This window comes from Nyctereutes procyonoides, unplaced genomic scaffold (assembly GCF_905146905.1).
Source record: "Nyctereutes procyonoides isolate TBG_1078 unplaced genomic scaffold, NYPRO_anot_genome, whole genome shotgun sequence".
NCBI lineage: Eukaryota > Metazoa > Chordata > Mammalia > Carnivora > Canidae > Nyctereutes > Nyctereutes procyonoides.
Genome location: NW_026575021.1, coordinates 7,346,383 through 7,368,059, shown reverse-complemented (window position 1 = coordinate 7,368,059; position 21,677 = coordinate 7,346,383). Strand labels below are relative to the sequence as shown.

Sequence of the window (21,677 nt, the reverse complement as noted above, 5' to 3'; positions counted from 1 at the left end):
TATAGGTTTCTGACTTTTATTAAGCCTCTCAAAAATCATGTACTATAAAAAAATATGAAAATTTAATACTACCTTACCACATAGTACTATTTACTTATACTTACATTGATTAATTTTAATTGAAGACATAGTTTACTGATTTACAATGAATTAAGGCTTTTCAATATTAGTATACTAAAATTCATCACCTCAATGATTTATTTTTTGAGGAAAATAAAACTTTTCAAAAATTAAATCTAGACATACCTCTAACATCAATTGTGTAAATTCTTCATTACTAAGGAATGTAGGTTTCCAGTCCTGTCGGATTTCACTGGCATCTGACTGTGCAGTGATTTCTGTAAAGATTATTTGACACATTAGTGGCATACTCCAAACACAGGGTAGGGGTATAGGGTGGTACAAAAGTCCAGCAAGTTGCCTTCTCTCCTCCCTAAGATAAGAACCACAGGCAATAACATTTACTGGTTTAGGTAGGTATCAGGAGGCCCAGGCATGAGTATGATGAAATACATGGGCTAATGTGGCAAGTTATCTACTTGGATTTGGTCTCTTGGAAATACCAGTCTCCGGTTTTTCTCTGGGGAGCTTTAACAGCCTGTAATCCTGAAGGCCTGAGACTGCTTCCTACTTGATATAATGACCACATAGTAATCAGAACAAGCATATCAGAATCAAGCATTAGGAGGAAATTCTTTCTCCTCATTCTTCTCTTGACATTCAAATGGTGGAACTTAACTAGAGCAGTCGTAAGGACCTGAGCCTAGAGGAAAGGCGCCAAGGAAGTCAGTCAGTCTGCTTTTAACTAAGACTTTATGTTTACCTATTGCCAGGCAGAAAGGTTCCTTCCAATTTGAGATGTTCTATTCTGAATTCATCAAGAAGACTAAATTAAGATTTGGGGCAAAAACTTTAAAGTAATAATCCCAGACTGATTTTTGGTTAGTGCCTTCTTGAATGTTTTCTTAGTGGTAGGAAACTGGTCAAAAATCTGTAGATCCCTGGTTTGGGGGGCACACATTTTAACAAAATTAGTGGTATACCTTGCAACATTTTTCTAATGGATTTAGTTATGAGAAAGCTATTTATAAATAATGAAACCTGAAATATTTAGGGAATAAGTATTTTTGTTTTTAAATGCAGACAAATTAAACCAGGCAAAATAAAAACCTATGTCATAGATTTCAAACTACAAAATATATTCTACTTTGCAGTGAAAAGTAGGAACTAAGGTGTTCTGATTTTGTATTACCAGACATACTGGAAATGCCTATACTACAATATGAAGAGTAACTAAGAAGTCTGGCTAGTAATTCTGTGGAATATAGTCATGCTTTTCAAATTCACATCAGTTGTATACTTCCAGAAAAAGGATTTGAATCCACAAGCAAATCCATCAAGTTCAGTTAAACACAAGCTTAGAGTACTAATAATAAGTATAATAGAATTCCCGGGCAGCCTGGGTGACTCAGCGGTTTAGTGTCTGCCTTCAGCCCAGGTTCTGACCCTAGAGACCCAGGATCGAGTCCCACGTCGGGTTCCCTGCATGGAGCCTGCTTCTCCCTCTGCCTGTGTCTCTGCCTCTCTTTCTCTGTCTATGTCTCCATGAATAAATAAAATCTTTAAAAAAAAAAAAAAAGAATTCCCTTTCAATTTAAGGTAACTTTTATTTTTGTGAGAATTATATACCCAATTTTGAAAAAAAAAAAAAGATCTACATAATGTGAGAATTAATCTTCTATTATCAGGGGCAAATGCATTTCTATGATTTTATTTCATTCAGCAATCATTTATTGAACTGCAATGTCCAAGGGGACTGAGTATGCCAACAAGGGGCACAAAGGTGAGAATACTATCTGCAGAAGTAAAATGTAACGATAATGGTGACAATAAAAATGAATACAAGCAATTTTGACACATTTACACAAGAATCAACAGAATTTGGCAACTGTGATAAGGTACTAAGGAAGATGAAAAAAAATCCAAGTCCTTTCAGGCTTAAGTCCTAAAATCTGAAAGGGTAGTATTTTAAAAATGTAAAAAAGGAAAGCTGAGAGAAAGAGGTGATTTGACAAAATGAAAACGAATGTACAGTGTCTGAGCACATGCAAAAGAAAGAACTAGAAGTTATCTGGAAACAAAAGACTGAAAAATTTACACCTAAAAATACAGATATGGTAGCTTAATAAAGAGGCCAATAGTTGAAGCTATGGAATGAAATAGCCACAGGAAACACTATAGAGAAAGCAAGAACACAAAAGACAAGACATTTAAAGGGCAAAAAAAGAAAGTTTCAGTTAGGAAGGGGAGGTGAATGAAGAAATGCAGCATAGTATAACACAGGCCAAGGGAGGGGGGCGGGAAACAGGAGGATGGATTAAAATTTCCAGTGCGCCTGGATGGCTCAGTGGGTTAAGCTTCTAACTCTTGATTCCCGCTAAGGTCATGATCTCAGGGTCCTAGGATCATGCCCCACGTCAGGCTCTGCACTGAGCATGAAGCCTGCTTGGGATTCTCTCTCTCCCTCTGCTCCTCCCCCTGTTCACACACTCCTACTCTCTCTATATAATAAATAAATAAATCTTTAAAAAAAAATTCCAGTGCATTAAGGTGTATTCAAAAGCTACTGCTATTGTCTGGTTGGTGGCAGAAGGCATGGGGCTGCTTGCATCTGTGAAATTAAGAAAAATAATTTCAAAGAGTGGTGGAGCATAAATCAGCCTGGTAATGCATGACTGAGTGAGCCCAGGAGGAGTGAATAAAAGGTACTAGTTACAAATTCTCCTTTTGAGAAATTTTACTATTTCATTTACATTTGGAAAAGGAAAGGTCCTTCTGTAAGTTTTTCCTCTATTATCTCTGTTACCAAAACATTCAATGTTAACTTTTTCACTTCATGACTCAATTAGTCTAAATGATTTTCTTTGATTAATAATCATACCTTATTTCATACACAGTGTTTATTTCCTAAACATACACTGAAATCATCTTTTAAAATGGTATATAAGGCCCTCATGATGTGGTTCTTGCCTTTCTTTGAAATATGCCCATAATTCTCCAATTCAACTATACCCAATTCCACTGAACTCTGCTTCTCTGCTTTTGCACATGCTATTTCCTATTTCCTCCAGATGAAATGCTATTCTCTCTACTCAATCTAAAATGAAGACTCAGTTGAAAGTTCAACTATTTTTAAGCCTTTCCTGACACATTTTCCCCCTGTGTGTTCTCACAGAAAGTTTATGGTTTACAAACACTACTCACATTCTAAGTATCTCCATTGTAAATTAGCTGTTTATATGTTTGTCTTCCTTGGCTTGGGTTAACTGATGGCCAGGACTGTTATTCTGCACCCCAAAAATCTAGGATATAGTAGGCACTAAATAAATGTTTGTTGAATGAAATAAAGAACATACCAGGAAATCTTTAAAAAAGCAATTGATTTCTTTCTCTCAAAAAAATGTGAGGACACACATCCAATTTTAAGAATCACTGTCAAGATTCTATCATATTATGCTTTAAGGAAGAATCTGTTATTTTAAAAAATCCATCTTATAAAGTTAAAATTTTACCTTTATGTTTTCGTAAAAAATCAATGCTCTTCTGCAGAACAGTAGATTTGTCCATCTTCCTAGCATTACCAGGAAGCATGGATCCCAGTTCTTTAATGAGAACATTAAATTGATCTCTACGTTTCTTTTCAGATTTGTTTCTAGATACTCTGATGGAAAAAAAAAAATTAAGCAGCTTTCAAACAATCCATTTGATTACACACACAGTTTAATACAATGCTTATTCTGGACACAACTATGTACCATGTACTTCTATCAATATAGGTAGTAATAAGTATTTATCCACAAGTTACCAACAATGTACAGTTAATTGGGGCAATAATTTTCTTATCACTGAAGAACTTACATATTAAGCATTTGGCAAACATGTTCTTAGGAAAATGCCAGTAAGACAAGCTTCATTCAAATTTCAGGCTTTATTTAATCTAGTGTTTACCAAGAATTTATATTTTCCTTATTAGGTTATTACGAATATTCCAAAATACATTTGTGGAAGTGCATACAATGTATGAATACAAATTATTCAAAATTACTAGGTAGGAGAAAAGCAGCCATCTCTTATAAGTTTTATATTACAAACAAATCTAAAAATGAAAATCTCTCTACCCTCAGGCTTATCCATACAGTCTTCCTCTTTATTCCCGTATGCCAGGCTGCTCCAGCACAGAGCAATAACCATTTGTTTGCATTTCTTTCTCTCCATTAGGTTGTGTACACCCTAATAACAGAGCCCCAATTTTTTCATCTAAGCACTTAAGCGTAACAACAAACAGTAAGCACTCAAAATATGCATGCCAAATGAATAATTAGTACTGTTGTATGTGAAGCAGTTAACCAGTAAACAAATACCAAGCGGCACCAAGACCTTCAGACAAGTAAATACATTTATAGAGCAATTAATCATTCTATAATACCTCTAATTGTCTACTTTGTGAACTTTGATTTTCTAATTTAGTTTTTGCCTAAGCAAAGTATAATCATATCCCAGAAGGTCAGAAGATAACCTTATTTTATTTTTTTTCAGTAACAAAGAAGCATATATTCTGTTAGTACTGGGAAAAAATAAAATGGTTCAAACCTCTTAATAAACTTAATAGATATTAAATGACTCACTCCATCAAACTGAGTGCTTGCTATAACAAGAGAAACTGAGCTAATAAAGGCTAAGGATACTGGGGAAATACAAGCTCTTTCAAGAAGTTTAGCCAATTCCTATGGAAATTCAGAGGAAGCAGGGATGGCATCCTCACATACTGAAGTAGGTCATGAAGGCTAAGTGAGCAAAGGATGGCAGTGGGGTATATGCAAGGCATTGCAGGTACAGGAAACTTCTACATGAACAAAAACCTGTCAAAAGTAGTTCAATCTGGCTAACATGGCCAATGAACAGGTTGTCTGTGCTTCAGTAGGCTAGAGCTAGGGGGAAGGGGGGAGAAATAAATGCTTGGAAAAAACATGAAGTTTTTAGGTTACATAAAAGGATTTTAATTTAATCCTGAAAGTCATGGGAAGGTACTGAAATGTTTTCCAGCAAAGAAATATGAACAGACCTGCTTGTTAATAAGACCATTCTGCCATCAGAATAAGAGTGATAAAAAGGATCAACGCTTGGTGAAACAAATTAATTTGGCAAATACTCTTGAAAACTTACTGTATGGCAAATACACCTGGACACTAGATGACCATTTAGGAGGCAAGCGCTGTTAATAGAGGTAGTGTGGATTTGAGGCTTAAGAGGCAGAACTTATCCATTCTAGGTAAATCAGACCTGGTTTGCAGTGGGAAGCAGAACAGAAACCTAAGAGGATTCCCATGTTACTAATAACTCTGTTTATTAATGTGAAATATAATATGTGATGCTGGTCTTGGTGGACAGATGGTTTGGAGAGAATTCAAATACAACGAAATTGCCTGTTTCACGTTTTAAAAGATATATACAAGAGGCTTAGATATACAAATCTAGCTATACTCCTTTAGAAAAAATAAATAAGCATCTGAGAATTAGCATATGTATCTGAACACATGAATCGGGATAAAAATAAAAGCCAATATTCATTGCATATTTATGTGTCAGGCATTACTAAAAATACTTGTGAAATCTCATTTATTCCTGTGAGGTAGACTTTATTACCACTTTTCAAGTTACAGATGACAACTTAGGCACAGAGGAGGACAAGCCCAGTGCCATACAGCTACCATGAAGCTGTAATTCAAATCAGCCATTTTTATTCCAAGAGAAGAACATGTACAGAGATCAAATATTGCCAACTCTATGACTGGATCATAACCACTAAAGTAAACTTCACTCCATATTCCATTTAGGCTGGAAGTTTCTAGCCCTTGTGATAATTTCCCTGATGACAGGTCACAGGTGTTTCATTTTGCGGGTGGGTATAAAACTCCCTTTGTTCTTGGTTCCAAACTAAGATACTTGAACTCATAATTGTTTCAGTCACTGTTCGGTGTGGTCCTGCTTATTTCTGACAGTATTGTGAGGTTCTCTGTCTTTTTCCAATGTCTTCCAAAGTCACAGTATTTTTGGTTCCCTAAAAACATTCTCAAAGTCTTCAAAAATAGAATACCCTTAGCTTACCTTATCCATCTATAAACTTGGCCTTTAAAACTGTCCGAGTCAATTCCTTACAGATCTACCTCTTCATTTAGGCATGACTGAAGAACTTTCCTTCACCAGACTGAGGTTAAGGGATAGGGATTGTCCTATATACTTTTAGCTTCAAATCCAAGCCTTTTTATTTCCTTGAATACACCATAGTTTCCTCAAAATCTTCTTCTGAGATATATTTTATCATTCATTAAAGTATTCAGCAACTTACCTGGTTACTGTGAATATTTTTCAAATCCCAGTAACTCCCCCTCTTTTTTTTTTTTTTTTTTGCTAAATGCAGACATGTAAGAACTATTACTTACTACATGTTTATCTTTTGTATCTGTCTATAATACAACAACATTTACCCTTGTCTAAGCAACCATATAGTTCAACACAGAAAAAAAACATAAAGTGTTTACTATTCACTCTGAGGGACTACAAACTTTGCTGTAATGCTACCTGGGCCTTTCTCCTCCTTATTATAATTAACTGCCAAGGCTCCTACTTTAGGTGGAAGCCCCCATCAATACCACGATGGCTTTAGGTCCCATTCCCTCACCTACTTGAGGATACCTCTCCAACAATTCTTCCCTCCCTCTCCCCACTGTCTACTTTCCCTTCTACTGGGAAAATGGAGACATGTGGAGACCATAGAAGCCTACCCTGAAAGAACTCTCAATCGCCAAAGCTGAAACAATTTGAGCAACAAAATAGAACAGCACTGGAGTATAAACTAAAGTATAAAAAAACGAGTCCATACAGAGATATATATATATATATATATATATATATATATATATATAATATATATATATTATATAAAAGGGAAACATTTTTTTTTAAACAAGTATTCCAAATGTGTGTAGATATCCCCTCCTATGGGAGGTGGAGCTTAATTCCCTCCATCCCTACTCTGAAGGTAGGCTACACTTACCGACTTGTTACCAAAGAACAGAGCAAGTTAAGGGGAAAACAGTAACTATAATGGTGAATCTGGTAAACCCTACCTTAGCAAAGGGATGAAGGTTAACATTCCTAGTGATGTCTTATAGATATTATATACTCATAATATGATGTGATGAGATGAGCACTTTTACAGGATAACTTTATTTAAATTACAAACTGCATACTGATATTCTAAGCATTTCCAACTTGCCAATATATCTAAGTTGTTAAGGCAGAGAGCTTTTGGAAATCACTGTTTTACTATTTACTCTTACATTTGCTTATTATTCATTTATTATTTAACATCTTAAATTGAACTACCTTTTTGCTTTGTCCTTGTCATCTTCTTCCACCAACCCATCAAAAATACTACCATCTTCTCTAAAAGAAAAAAGAAAGTAGATAGAGAAAATAAGAGCAGACTCATTAAGCAAGAGCAGTACCAACATAACATGTGAATCAAATCAGTTATATCCTAGGATTTTTGTAGAGTAAAAAATTGTACAAATTCAAACTCAATTAATTGTTAAGTTGTTTTCTAATAAATATTAAAAAATTAAAGTTTACCCATGTTTAATTGTATTTTTAAAAAGCTTATCATAAATGTGAATTGTAAAACTTATGTACTATATATACATGCTAAAAAAAACCAAACAGAATTTAATCTAATCAGAGGTTAATGTCGTTTCAAGCTGTTAGTATTCAGTGAAAATCCAGAAAGTCAGCGTATTTACCATTATATAAAATGATTCATTTGAAATTATTTTTAATTATAAGAGCATAGCTTAAAAATTTATTGAGACATTCATGTTATAAAATCACAAATCACTCACTCATAAACATCATAATATCTAGCTTTAACTTATATTAATACATTTCATTCATTACTGATTCATTTGACAGTATTTATTAGTACTCATGTGCCAGGCTCTATTCTAGACATGATTACAGAGCAGTTAATCAAACACGGAGATCCCTGCTCTCTTACAGCTTATTTTCTAGTAGAATGAAACAAATCAAGAAAGGAATATACAATGACAAGTTTTAGATTTTTTTAAAAAGGGATGATTGTTTAGGTACTGTGATGCTACCTTAACCTGAGTGGTTAGGGAAAGACGTGCTGAGGGTCGGACTTTAAGCTCAGATCTAAGTGACAAGAAGGGGTTGGTAATGGAAAGATCTAGGGGAACAGCATTCTAAAAACGAAATCAAGAGCACTGGGGGCTAATTCCTTAACCTTAAGTAGCAATAGTAAATAATTTCATATGAGCTTTACATGAATTCACAATTCACTATTTTAACCACACCTTTCCATGGCCTATAAAGCACATATAGTGCCTGCTGGATCCACTGTTGAGAACATCTACAAATCTTGTATCATAGAGCTCCATGTCTGGACTTTCAGGGTTCCAAGTACGCATTGCAATTTATGAAAACTTCTGTATGTACATGCACTTTACTGAGGAGAGAGTCCATAACTTCCATGATATTCCTAGATATAATGAACTCATATTAAGAATCACTGCTTTGGGCAGCCCGGGTGGCTCAGAGGTTAGCGCCGCCCTCAGCCCAGGGCGTGATCCTGGAGTCCCAGGATCGAGTCCCACATCAGGCTCCCTGCATGGAGCCTGCTTCTCCCTCTGCCTGTGTCTCTGCCTCTCTCTCTCTCTCTGTGTGTCTCTCATGAATAAATAAATAAAATCTTAAAAAGAAAAAAAAAGCATCACTGCTTTATGTCTGAACACAGAGGTTATCTCTAGATATCATACTGTCTAGAATGGGAACTGGCAATCACCAAGAAGCATAATACCATAATTATATTTAATTTCTCAGGAGCACTGAAGGAACATCCCTTCTGAGGGATAACTACACTTACAGTCCACCTGAAAATATGGCAGGGCTGCAGGTAGGCCTCTCTAAGCAAACTCCTTGCCCCTTAGGTCTTAAGTTCTGGTAGAGTACATATCTTCACTGTTTATCTCACAGGAAAAGGGAGACAGGCTGGCCCCAGATGTCAAAATTCACACTTCTGTCTACAACTCTAGCTACAAAACTCTTAAAGAATCCCCTATAATAAAAATACAAGAACTTCAGTGTCAGGCAGACCAACACAAGTCATAATTCCAGCTCAGCACTTAACTATGTGACCTTAAACAAATTATTCAACCTCCCTGACCTATCCTTTCCTCAGGTGTAAAGTCTAATGGCATTATTATGAGGTTAAGAAGTAACATATAAAAAGTACTCAACAACAAAGAGCTGTCAAAGAGTAAGAGCTTAAAATATGTTACTGTATTTCATCAAATTAAAACCACTGATTTTTATAAAGATTTATCAGTATTTCATGTGACACCAAGAAGGAAACTAATGCTACCAATTAAACTATGGATAAGACAATTGTAAAATGAATCTCAGTGTCAGAGGTGTTAAAATGTTAAAAAAAAAAAGTTTTAAGATCAAAGAAACAAGGTTTCTCCTCCTGGCAGGAGTATGATTTAAGGATTTTAATTTTAACTAATAAAATCCTAATTATAGTTACCACTTATCAATCACAAATGCTAAGATGCTTAAAGGGATGGAGGTAGCACCAACAGATAAGGAGAAAAAGAACAAGACATAAGATTCCATAAGGTGCCAAGGAAACATCTGCAGCTGTCACAGTTTCTTTCAGAGTAGCTCTGACCACTCAAAATTACAATTCAAGATCTGTTTAGGACACAACCATATGCTGCTGACTTTGGCTATAGACAGTTATCAATATGTCATATTATTACACTATGTTCACTCAATACAGAAATTGAATGTAACAGGAATTATGTTTAAACATGAAACATGTTCAAAGGAATTCTGTTTAAACATGAAATGGTATAGACCATCACTCTAATAATAAAATTTAAAATAGTTTGATAGGATTAAAAACAAAGAGTTTCTAAAAACATACCTGTCAACAATCGAGCTCATTTTACTACAGCTTACGGTAAACAACATAACATATTACGTTTTCGTCTTGTGGTAGACATTTGTACTTCTCCTTGGGTGGAAGGGAAAATAAAAAGTCATTAGTCTGCAAAAAAAAGTTATTTCTACAAATACAGTAATGTTGAGAAACACTGTATGTTATCACAGAGAATATAAATGTTTTGGTCTGTACCCAAGGTTGAAACACTACTTTTAAACAAATACCTTTGGCTAGGGCACAGGTGAGTCATTTTTCCTTCTAAAAAAGGAATACAGGGGGAAAAAATTTATGGATTCATTTTCTATTATAAAGTAATAAAAAAATGCTCCTCTTTTTAGTATATATATATTTTTAAGATTTTTTAAAAAAATTTATATATGCATGAGAGACACAGAGAGAGAGGCAGAGACATAGGCAAAGGGGAGAAGCAGGTCCCTTGCAGGGAGCCCAATATGGAACTCAATTCCAGGACTCTGGGATCAGGTCCTGGGCTGAAGGCAGACACTCAACCACTGAGCCACCCAGGCATCCCAGTATATATATTAATTAGAGTATATAATTATGAATAGGCTATAATTCAAAAAGATATATACACTCCTATATTCATGCATCAATATTTACAACAACCAAGATATGGAAACAATCTAGGTTGCCCATCAACAGAATGGATAAAGATGTGGTGTGGGTGTTGGAGGAATATACAGTGGAATATTACTCAGCCTTAAAAAAAATAATGAACTCTTGCCAATCTTGACAACATAAACAAAACTAGAAGGTATCATTCTGGGTGAAATAAGTCAGACAGAGAAAGACAAATTTCCTATGATTTCACTTATATGTAAAATCTAAAACACAAAACAAAACAGAAAGAGATTCATAAATACAAATACAACTGGTAGTTGCCAGAGGGGAGGGGACTGGGAGGATGAGTAAAATAGGTGAAGAGAAGTAAGGTGTACAAACTGTCAATTACAAAATAAATCAATCATGGGAATAAAAAGTATAGTATAGAGAATATAGTCAATAATATTATAATAACACTGTAAGGTGACATGGTGAGCACTGTATAATGTACAGAATTGTTCAATCACTGTTTATACCTGAAACTAATATAACAATGTATGTCACCCATTCTTTAATTTTAAAAAATCTAATCAACAACAAACATTTGTTGAAAGCCTATCTTCTATTAAATAGTAGGCTAAGCTTTAGGGATACAAGGATAAAAGATACACTCGCTGTAGGCAAAAATCTGCAAGGGAACAGGGAGACAGAGGAAATTTTCTTGATGACAATGAGTTTGTCAGGTAGTCTAGATTGCTGTCACTAAAAATATGGTTCAGAGACCATCGGCACTAGCATTATCTGAGACCTTGTTAAAAGACAGTCCTACTGAATCAGAATCTACATTTTAACAAGGTCCCCATGTAATTTGTATGACCATTTGAAAGAAAGCCACAAGAATGGCAATTTGCAAAGGTACAGGCCTTTATGAGACAAGGGAGCATCCTATTTGAGAAACTTAAGAGGTTTATTAGCATTTTCTTTAGAGAAATATCTAGTCATGTTACAACCTGAAGTTTAATTTCTAGACCATAAAGTGAGAATAAGAGTGGATAGAAGGGTGAAGGGAAGGTAAGTAGAAAAGAGCCTTACTGGGCGGCTGACTGGCTCAATCAGTATAGCATGTGACTCCTGATCTCGGGGTTGTAGGTTTGAGCCCCACACTGGGTGCAGAGATATGGAAGTGGGGGCGGGGGGGGGGAGGAAAGGATGAAGGGAGGGAAGAAGGAGGGAAGGAAGGGGGAGGGAGGGCAGAAGGAGAGGCCTTATTATAAAAAGTCTCATGCCCACATTGAAAGAATTAACTACTTTAAAATGGAATCATAAGCCTAAAATCTGTCACCCTATATCTGAAATATAAAGATTTTATTCACACAAGATACTTATATCCTATAGTTGTGAGTTAAATGTTGAACCACTTTAATGCTAATAAAATCCCTAACGGTTTTGAGGCATAAGAAATTCTACTTTAACTATTATATCTTTTATTTAAAATTTAGAAAACAGTGTAAATTAATGTGTAACTCTGAGAAAAGATGAAAGATGTCCCAAGAGCATGGGATTCTGAACTATTCTATCACTGTTTTCAAATGGACAGGCATGAAGGAGCAAGTGAATGGTCCTTGCTCAATGATGCTGCAGTGCCCATGTGGTTATGGCTGCAGAAGTGAAACTGCGAAGGGCTAAGAACTCTTAAAAGAAAATGAGTGAGGAGTCAGAGGTAAAAATAAAAACTAGCACTCAATAATAAAATACTGGTTTTAAGTGTCTGGGTCAACATTAGCAGATGAAACATGGAATTACACAATCTGAGAGCTAGATTGTATTTTATTTTTTTTAAAGATTTTATTTATTTATTTATTTATTTATTTATTTATTTATTTATTTATTCATGATAGAGAGAGAGAAAGAGAGGCAGAACACAGGCAGAGGGAGAAGCAGGTTCCATGCCAGGAGCCTGATGCGGGACTCAATCCTGGGACTCCAGGATCGCGCCCTGGGCCAAAAGCAGGTGCCAAACCGCTCAGCCACTCAGGGATCTCCTGAGAGCTAGATTTTAAAGATGACCTAAGTACAAGCCCCACCTCTCCATGGCCTAAGAAACATACCGTGTTATCATCACGGTAATAACAGAGGCTGATTCTATCACTAGTAAAAAAAAGAAAAATGCAAAACTAACACCCAAGTTGGATGAATTAAAAAAGGACAGTTTCACTTTAAAGTAAGAAGGCCAGATCTGAGCCTTATGTGGCACCAAGTATATGTTTTTTTAATTATCAAAAGATAGAAAATAGGGCAAACTAGAAAAGGAAAAAAAAAGACCCCAAAAATTAGAGCCATCCTGACTGAACCCAAAATGATTTAGAGCATACAGGCTAATGCTTTATTAGGCTATTTTACTAAAGTTGATTAACAATATTCTTCCAAACATGTATTGTGCTGCAAAGTGAACAACGTAAGACTACTATATGTATCTTGGGACACCTGGGTGGCTCAGCGGTTGAGCGTCTGCCTTCGGCTCAGGGAGTGATCCCAGAGTACTGGGATCGAGTCCTGCATTGGGCTTCCTGCATGGAGCCTGCTTCTCCCTCCGTCTTCTGTCTCTGCCTCTCTCTCAGTGGCTCTCATGAATAAATAAATAAAATCTTAAAAAAAAAAAAGACTGTATCTCTAACAGTCTAGTCCAAGATCTTTGGATCTCTCCTTGTCTAGCCACCAACTGAAAAACAAGCTATATTTAAGGGAAAGGTATGTAAAGAAGTAAAACAGGCCCAACTAAGTACTCTAAAGCCAACTGTGAGAAGATTTCTCTTAACTTCTTTAAATGGTGTCAAATTAATTGTATCAAACCACAGTGGTAATGCAGGAACAGCCAAAACGTCTTGTTCTGGAACTACTCTAGGCCTCACATTTTCAGTACCAAAAAAAAAAAAAAAAAAAAACTGTCCAGAATCACATTGCCCATGGTATGGATTCTAAGGATTCAGTTTTTTCTTTAATATTTTATTTATTTATTCATGAGACAGAGACAGACAGAGAGAGAGAGAGAGAGAGAGAGAGAGGCAGACACAGGAAGAGGGAGAAGCAGGCTCCCTGCAGGGAGTTTGACATGGGACTCGATCCTGGGTCTCCAGGATCAGGCCCTGGGCTGAAGGTGGCGCTAAACCCCTGAGCCACCTGGGCTGCCCTAAGGATTCAGTTTTAAATAACTAAGTGATGTCCCTACACACAGCAAAGTATTTCAAGTATATAATCTAATACAGATCAAATTTTATCATTAAAAGTCTTCCTTCTTGGGGCGCCTGGGTTGAGCATCCAACTCTTGATTTCTACTCAAGTCATGATCTGAGTCTTGGGACAGAGCCCTGCATTAGGCTCCATGCTGGGTGCAGAGTCCACTTGTCCCTCTGCCCCTCCCCCTGCTCATGTGCTCTTTCTCTCAAATAAATAAGTAAAATCTTTAAAAGTCTTCTTTCTTAAATATTGACATTACTATGCCAGCATGGTATGCAATAATGTCTTTGAAAGGATCAGTTACAGTTACTAGAATCCAAATTTCAAATTAAATTACCAAGAATCAAATTTCAGCTAGGAAGGAATCAAATGCTCCTTTACTTAAGCAACTTGAGCTCAACTTCACTCAGTGAGGACTTCCCAGCTTTCCAGTGATGATATTATTTTATGATGATAAAGGGCAAGGATGGTATAAGTCTTTTAAAATATCACTTTAAGGGATCCCTGGGTGGCGCAGCGGTTTAGCGCCTGCCTTTGGCCCAGGGCGCGATCCTGGAGACCCGGGATCGAATCCCACGTCGGGCTCCCGGTGCATGGAGCCTGCTTCTCCCTCTGCCTGTGTCTCTGCCTCTCTCTCTCTTTCTGTGTGACTATCATAAATAAGTAAAAATAAAAAAAAAAATTAAAAAAAATATCACTTTAAAAACAAGCTTTAAAAAAATATTCATGAAATGAGGAGATATTAAAAACTAAGACATTTTATAAAACATTCAAATTTTGCCAAGTATAGAAGCAGATATGTTTTTAATTCAGCATGCAACATTAAACATAATTAACAGAAAATCTCAGTGCCTAGAAATCTATCTTTGGAAAAGAATCCTTATACATAAAACAACATGTTCTATATTAAAAATAAACTGTGCAGTATCTAATGACATGATACTGTCCTCTGAATCCCATTTGTTGTCACCTCTCAAGGCTTTCTATTCCTACATCACAAATCCCTCTCTTGATAATTGGATTTTTCTGATCGACATCTTAGTATTTTAACCTTAAAAAACAAAGCAAAAACAAATCTTGACCCATCAACCCCCTTCAGGTACTGTCTGTCCTTTTCTGCTCTCTCTCACAGGAAAACTGCATGGCAGAGGACAATTGTTGTTTCAACATCTTTAATTCCATTCTCTCCCTTACTTTAAAACTTAGTGTTTATTTTCACCAACGTATACATGTTCAGAGTCTAAAGTGTCCACATAGTTTTAGAAGACTTATTAAAAAATCAGAAGTCTTCTGTCCTCTGATCTCCATTTCCCACTTTCCACCACTTTCACCTCTTGAACCATTTCTTCTGGCAGTCTATGCTCTGATATCCTTTGTCACTTCTTGATTCCTTCTGTTTTAAGTGGGGATGCCTACACAGTACCAATTTATTCAAGCTGTGCCAATGTAATTATTAAAATGTCTCCTTCTGTTCAAGTCTTATTTTTCAGGCATAATTCCCCTAAGAAAAATAAGAATTCAGTTCTCTTTGACGTCTCATGTTTACCTCATATACATGCACTCTTGCCCAAATTCTCAGTATCATAATTTTGGCGAGGTGGTTATACTCAGAGTTAACATTATTATATGGCTCTCCAAATGCAATTCACAGCTGAGCCATACAGCATACTACAATTGCTTCCCTTTTCTAAAATAAGCTTTCCTAGAGTTAATAATTGTTTTTTACTGACTTAGATTGGCAACAAATCAGCCTGTGTTTAGTCTCACTCTTACTCCTGTTTGCAGAAGTAGAGTGCTCTAATTCCTAACATTTTAGAGGCTCTATAGTGTCATAAAGTTTGTTCTTCAGCATTCTCACAGCTGGCTTAGATTCTTAGATCTAGAAGATAGATATCATATTTCCATTCATTTTTCAGCTTCCAAAATTCTGTTGTAATTGTTTCCCATTCTCTTTATTTTTGCGCTATCTTTTGTTAAAAAAAAAAAAAAAAACCTACTTTAGCGTTAGTGGAGTTTCAAGAAGAAATAGAACTTAATCACATTTTTTTGGCCATCTTTAACTGGAAATTCCCCATTTTCTCTTCATCAATTTTATTCAGGCATTCACCCTCACCCACTCCCACTGAGACTGTTCTCTCTTATTAGTTATAAATGACATTCATGTTGCCAAATCTAATGACTGCTTTACTATTTTACCTCTGAGTAGCATGTGATGTAACATAACTGATCACTTCTGCATTTATTAAATATTTTTCTTGTTTTGCCTTCTGTGACAGAACACTTTCCTAATTTTTCACCCATCTCACTGGCTGTTTCTTCTCCTCTAATACTGGCATGTCCCAAGGCTAACTCCTTCTCAATCTACGTATACTTTCCTAGATAATTTCATCCAGACATATTCCTCTAAGTATCTCTCTATGCCAATAACTCCCAAATCCACACCCCTAGACCAGAATCTAAACTTCAGAGTTATCTATCCAACTACCTTTTTGATATTTCTACAGATTTTACAAGTGTCTAAAATATTATGCAACAAAACAGAACACTTGACCTTCTCTAGAAATTTGCTCCTCTCCCAATTTTCTTCTCCAACCTGAATTCCATATACTCTTTCCCTCATTTATATTCTGGTCACATTTTCTCTTTCTATTCTTCAAGCATTCCTTGGTCATTTTTGTTTACTGCCTATAAATCTCCTCTCTCAGATCTTCACAGGGCTGACACATTCTTGCCATTCAGATCTTAACTGAAATATTCTTCTTCAGTGAGGGCATTTAAATATTTCACTATTTCTTTCAATAATGAAAGTAGTCACTAGTCTCTATTATCCATTTTAATTTGAGGCATTGCACTAACAACAAATGTTTCATTGGTTTACTATTTGTCCTCCCTCCCTTTAGAATGCAACCCTAATGAGAGCAGGGACAGCTTCTGTCTTATTCATCACTGTATTCTCAGTTTCTAAAATAGTAACTGAATATAGCTGATACAATAAGCATTTGGAATAAAATACAACAGGAAAAATTTTTAAATAAAACATTCCCCAAATTAGTGTGTCAAAATAACTTACGGATTCATTTTTGTACTTTGCTGGAAAATGTCATTCCAAAGTACATTCTAAGATATAACTTTTTCGTTACCTTTTGTATTTTTTTGGCTCTTTTGAACTGATTCTTCAGAAAACTATAGGTTCAACGTATTCTTCTATATGGCTGACCATCAGTATCAGAATTCTGTTTAAACAACAAAAAAATTTATTAGATTTACTCAATTTACATAGAAATTTATCATGAAAAATTTTAAGGTAATTTTTACACATAAAATTTGAACTTAGTCACAAAAGTGTACATAACAAATGTTAAACTCTACAAATTGTTTCTAATTGTTTCTAAAACTTAAGGAATAAACGAAAACAATAACTTAATCCTAGTACAAAAGTTAAAATGCAAAAGTATGAAAATAACTATACTTACAAAAATACATTAAGAAGATACACAATAAAAAGATATAATTTGTGATGTTGAAAACAAAATGTGGAAAGGAGAGACAAGTAAAAGAGTTAAAATTCTAAAGTGCCATCAGTTTAATATGTCAAGATTATAAAATGTTTTATGTAAGACCCATGGCTAAGCACCAAGAAGACACCTATAGAGGATACACAAAAGGAAATGAGAAAGGAATCAAGCATGTAACTAAAAGAAAAAACCAAAACAACAACAAAAACAAAGAAACAAAGGAAGGCAACAGGAGGAACAAAGTAACAAAAAACAACAAGACAGTCAAAAATAAGTAACAAAATGGACACAGTAAGTCTACCTTATCAATAATTACTTTAAGTGTAAATGGAAGAAAGTCAGCAATCAAAAGAGAGTAGCTAAATGGATCAGAAAAAGTAAGATTCAACCATTTGTTGTCTACAACAGACTCTCTAGATTTAAGGACATACAGCAGATAAAAGTAAAAGTGAAAAAAGATATTCCATGCAAATGTAACCAAAAGAGCACAGGAGGGGCCATACTTCTATCAAACAAAAGAAACTTTAAGTCAAAAACTGACAAGAGGCAAAAAAGGACGTTATATAATGATAAGAGAGTCAATTCATCAGGAAGATGAATATACGTAGAATATAAGTATATACCAATAATATATACACCCAACTTGAGAACACCCAAGTATTGAAACAAACACAGATGGAACTGAAAAGAGAGAACGCAACACAATACAGTAAGAGATTTCAATATCCCAGTGTCAACAAGGATAAAACATCCAGACAGAATATCAGTAAGGAAACAGGCAACCTGAATAACATTATAGACCGAATCAACTTGACAGACATATACAGAACATTCTGCCCAACAGCAGCACAATACAAATTCTTCTCAACTGCATATGGAACATTCTCCAGGACAGATCACATATTGGGTCACAAAATAAGTCTTAACAAATTTAAGAAGACTGAAATCATACAACTATCTTTTCTGCTGACAATGGAATGAAACTAGCAATTACACAAGGAGAACTGGAAAATTCACAAATGTATGAAAACAATATACTCTTAAGCAGTGGATCAAAGAAAAAAATCAAAAGGGAAATTAGAAAATACCTGGAGACAAACAAAAGCATAACACATCAAAACTTATGGGATGCAGGAAAAGCAGTAGTAACAGGGAAGTTTATAGTGGTAAATACTACATTAAAAAAGAAAAAAAATTAGGGAGCACCTGGGTGGCAAAATTAAGCATACAACGCTTGGTTTTGGTTCAGGTCATTATCTCAGGATCATGAAAATCAAGCCTGGTAACCAGCTCCGTGCTCTGCACAGAGTCTGCCTCAGATTCTCTCTAACCCTCTGCCCTTTCCCCTTGCACTCTCTTTCTAAAATAAATAAATATATCTCATAAATAAATAAAACAGACTCCAGCTTTTTTAAAAAAGGAAAAGAGTATCTCAAAACTGAACTCTAAATTTACACTTCAAGGAATGAAAAAAACAAGTCCAAAGTTAGTAGAAAGAAGTAAATAATAAAGACTAAAGCAGGTGTAAACAAAATAGGATAAACAATAGGAAAAAGTGAAAAGAGAACTTTTTAGAAAAGATGAACAGAATTGAGAAACCTTTACCTAGAATAAGAAAAAATAGGAGAGAAAACTCAAAATCAGAAGTGAAAGATGTACAATTGACACCACAGACATAAAAAGGATCCTGAGACTACAATGAACAATTAGACACCAGCAAACTAGGTAACTTAGAAGAAATAGATAAATTCTTAAAAATATACAACCTACCAAGACTGAGTCATGAATAAAATAATTAGGACAAACCTAACCAAAAAGGCAAAAGACCTGTACAAAGAAAACTACAAAACACTACTGAAAGAAATTAAAACACAAATAAATGGAGGCAAGTCTACAGCGGACATACACAGGATGGTTACAGAAGATTTAATATGATTAAAATGTCCACATTACCCAATGTCACCTACAGATTCAATGCCATTTCTATATCAAAATCCCAATGGCATTCTTTGCAGAAATTGAGAAAAAAATCCTAAAATTCATATGGAATAGATCTCAACTAGTTAAAACAATCTTGAGAAAAAAAGAACAAAGCTGAATGCCTCACACTTCCTGACCTGTAAACATATTACAGAGCTAATCAAATGGTATGGCAGTGGCATAAAGATGAACATACTGACCAAAGGTAAAGAAGAGAACACCCAGAGATAAACCTAGGCATATATGGTCAAATGATCTTCAACATGTGTGCCAAGACCACAACACTGGAAAGCATAGTGTCCTTAACAAATGGTGCTGGGAAAACACTATACCCACATGCAAAAGACTGAAACTGAATGGACACTATCTTTTTTTTTTTTTTTTTAAGATTTTATTTATTTATTCATGAGAGAGAGAAAGAGAGGCAGAGATACAGGCAAAAGGAGAAGCAGGCTCCATGCAGAGAGCCTGACATGGGACTCGATCCCGGGTCTCCAGGATCAGGTCCTGAACTGAAGGCAGCACTAAACTGCTGAGCTACCTGGGCTGCCTGAATGGACACTATCTTATACTGTACACAAAAATCAAATCAATATATATTAAAGACTTAAATGTCAGACTTGAAATATAAACTCCTAGAGGAAAACAAAGGGGAAGGTTTCAGGACACTGGATTTGGAAATGAGGTCTTGGGTATGAATACCAAAAGCAAAGGAAACAAAAGCAAAAACTGACAAGAAGGACTCCTTCAAGTTAACTTCTGCACAGCAAAAGAAACAACAGCGTTAAAAGGTAATCTATGGAATGGGAGAAAGTATCTGATTATCTGATAAGGAGTTAATACCCAAAATACAAACAGAACTACAACTCAGCAAAACATCAAAACCCACAAATAACCCAATTTAAAAAATAAGCAAATGACTTAAACATTTCTCCTAAGACACATCAATGGCCAATAGATATGAAAAGATGTTCAAAATCCTTAATCAAAGGGATCCCTGGGTGGCGCAGCGGTTTGGCGCCTGCCTTTGGCCCAGGGCGCGATCCTGGAGACCCGGGATCGAATCCCACATCGGGCTCCCGGTGCATGGAGCCTGCTTCTCCCTCTGCCTATGCCTCTGCCTCTCTCTCTCTTTCTCTCTCTGTGACTATCATAAATAAAATTTAAAAAAAAAATTTTTTTTAAATCCTTAATCAAAAGAGAAATGCAAATCATAACCACAATGAGATATCATCACATCCCTGTTAGAATGGCCATTATAAAACAACAAAAACACAGAGAACAAATAATTTTGGCAAGGATGTGGAAAAATTGGTACTTTGTTCACTGTGGGTGGGAAGGTAAAATAGTACTGCTGTGGAAAACAGAAAAAAAATTCCTCAAAAAACTAATAATACAACTATCATATGATCCAGGAATTCTGCTTCTGGGTATTTATGCAAAAGGAACGAGAGGATCTTGAAGAGATCACTGCACTCCTAGGACCTCGAAGTGAACACTGCAGCATATGCACAAAAGCCAACAGGTGGAAACAGCCTAAACGGTCCATGGACAGACGAATGGATAGAGAAAATGTGGTATATACACACACCAGAATATTATTCAGCTCTCAAAAAGAAAGAAATCCTTTCATACTTAACATGGATGAATCTTGAGGACATTACGCTAAGTAAAATAAGCCAGTCACACAAGAACAAATAAGGCATGATTTCACTTACATAAGGTGTCTAAAGTAGCCAAACTGATGGAAGCAGAAGGCAGAATGGTGGTTGTCAGGGGCTTGGGGAAGGGGGAAATCAGGAATTGCTGATTCAGGAAATCAGGATATAGAGCTTCACAGTCATACAGGATGAAAAAGTGTGAGATCTTTAACAATGTATAGAGTTAACAATACTGCATGCACTTAAAGTTTTAAGAGCACAGATTTCATATTATATGGTCTTTTCACACCATCCATTTAATCTATATATGCCTTTATATTTACAGTGAGTTTCTTGTAGACAACACATAGTTGGATATTGTTTTTTAATTCACTCTGACAATCTGTCATTCAAAGTGATTATTGATATAGCTGGACTAATATCTACCATATTTATTATTGTTTCTATGTATTGCTCTTGTTCTTTGCTCCCACCTTTGTCTTTCACCCTGCTTTCAGCATCTTACATGATTTTCTGAGCAGTTTACAGGATTCCTATTCTTTCCTTTCTTAACATATTGGTTAGGTTTCTTATTCTTTACTTTTAGTGGTTTTTACTTTTTTATTCTTTAGGTGGTACCCTAGAGTTTACAACATACAT

General features: G+C 35.5%; 1 protein-coding gene across 9 annotated transcripts in view; it reads right to left on the bottom strand.

Annotated features, from left to right (window-relative positions):
* The window catches only part of CLOCK (clock circadian regulator), a 134,716-nt gene that overhangs the window by 63,203 nt on the left and 49,836 nt on the right, over window positions 1-21,677 (bottom strand). For 8 of the 9 annotated variants that reach the window (XM_055340836.1, XM_055340869.1, XM_055340852.1 and 5 more), the window contains 5 exons: window positions 17,023-17,115; window positions 10,067-10,156; window positions 7,447-7,506; window positions 3,573-3,721; window positions 247-338 (listed from right to left, as the gene is read on the bottom strand). In XM_055340836.1, the coding sequence (XP_055196811.1) occupies window positions 247-338; window positions 3,573-3,721; window positions 7,447-7,506; window positions 10,067-10,113 (348 nt within the window). In that variant the 5' untranslated portion in view covers window positions 10,114-10,156; window positions 17,023-17,115. Of the gene's footprint in view, window positions 1-246; window positions 339-3,572; window positions 3,722-7,446; window positions 7,507-10,066; window positions 10,157-17,022; window positions 17,116-21,677 lie in introns of those variants that run through there. The other variant, XM_055340898.1, reaches the window with a different exon arrangement.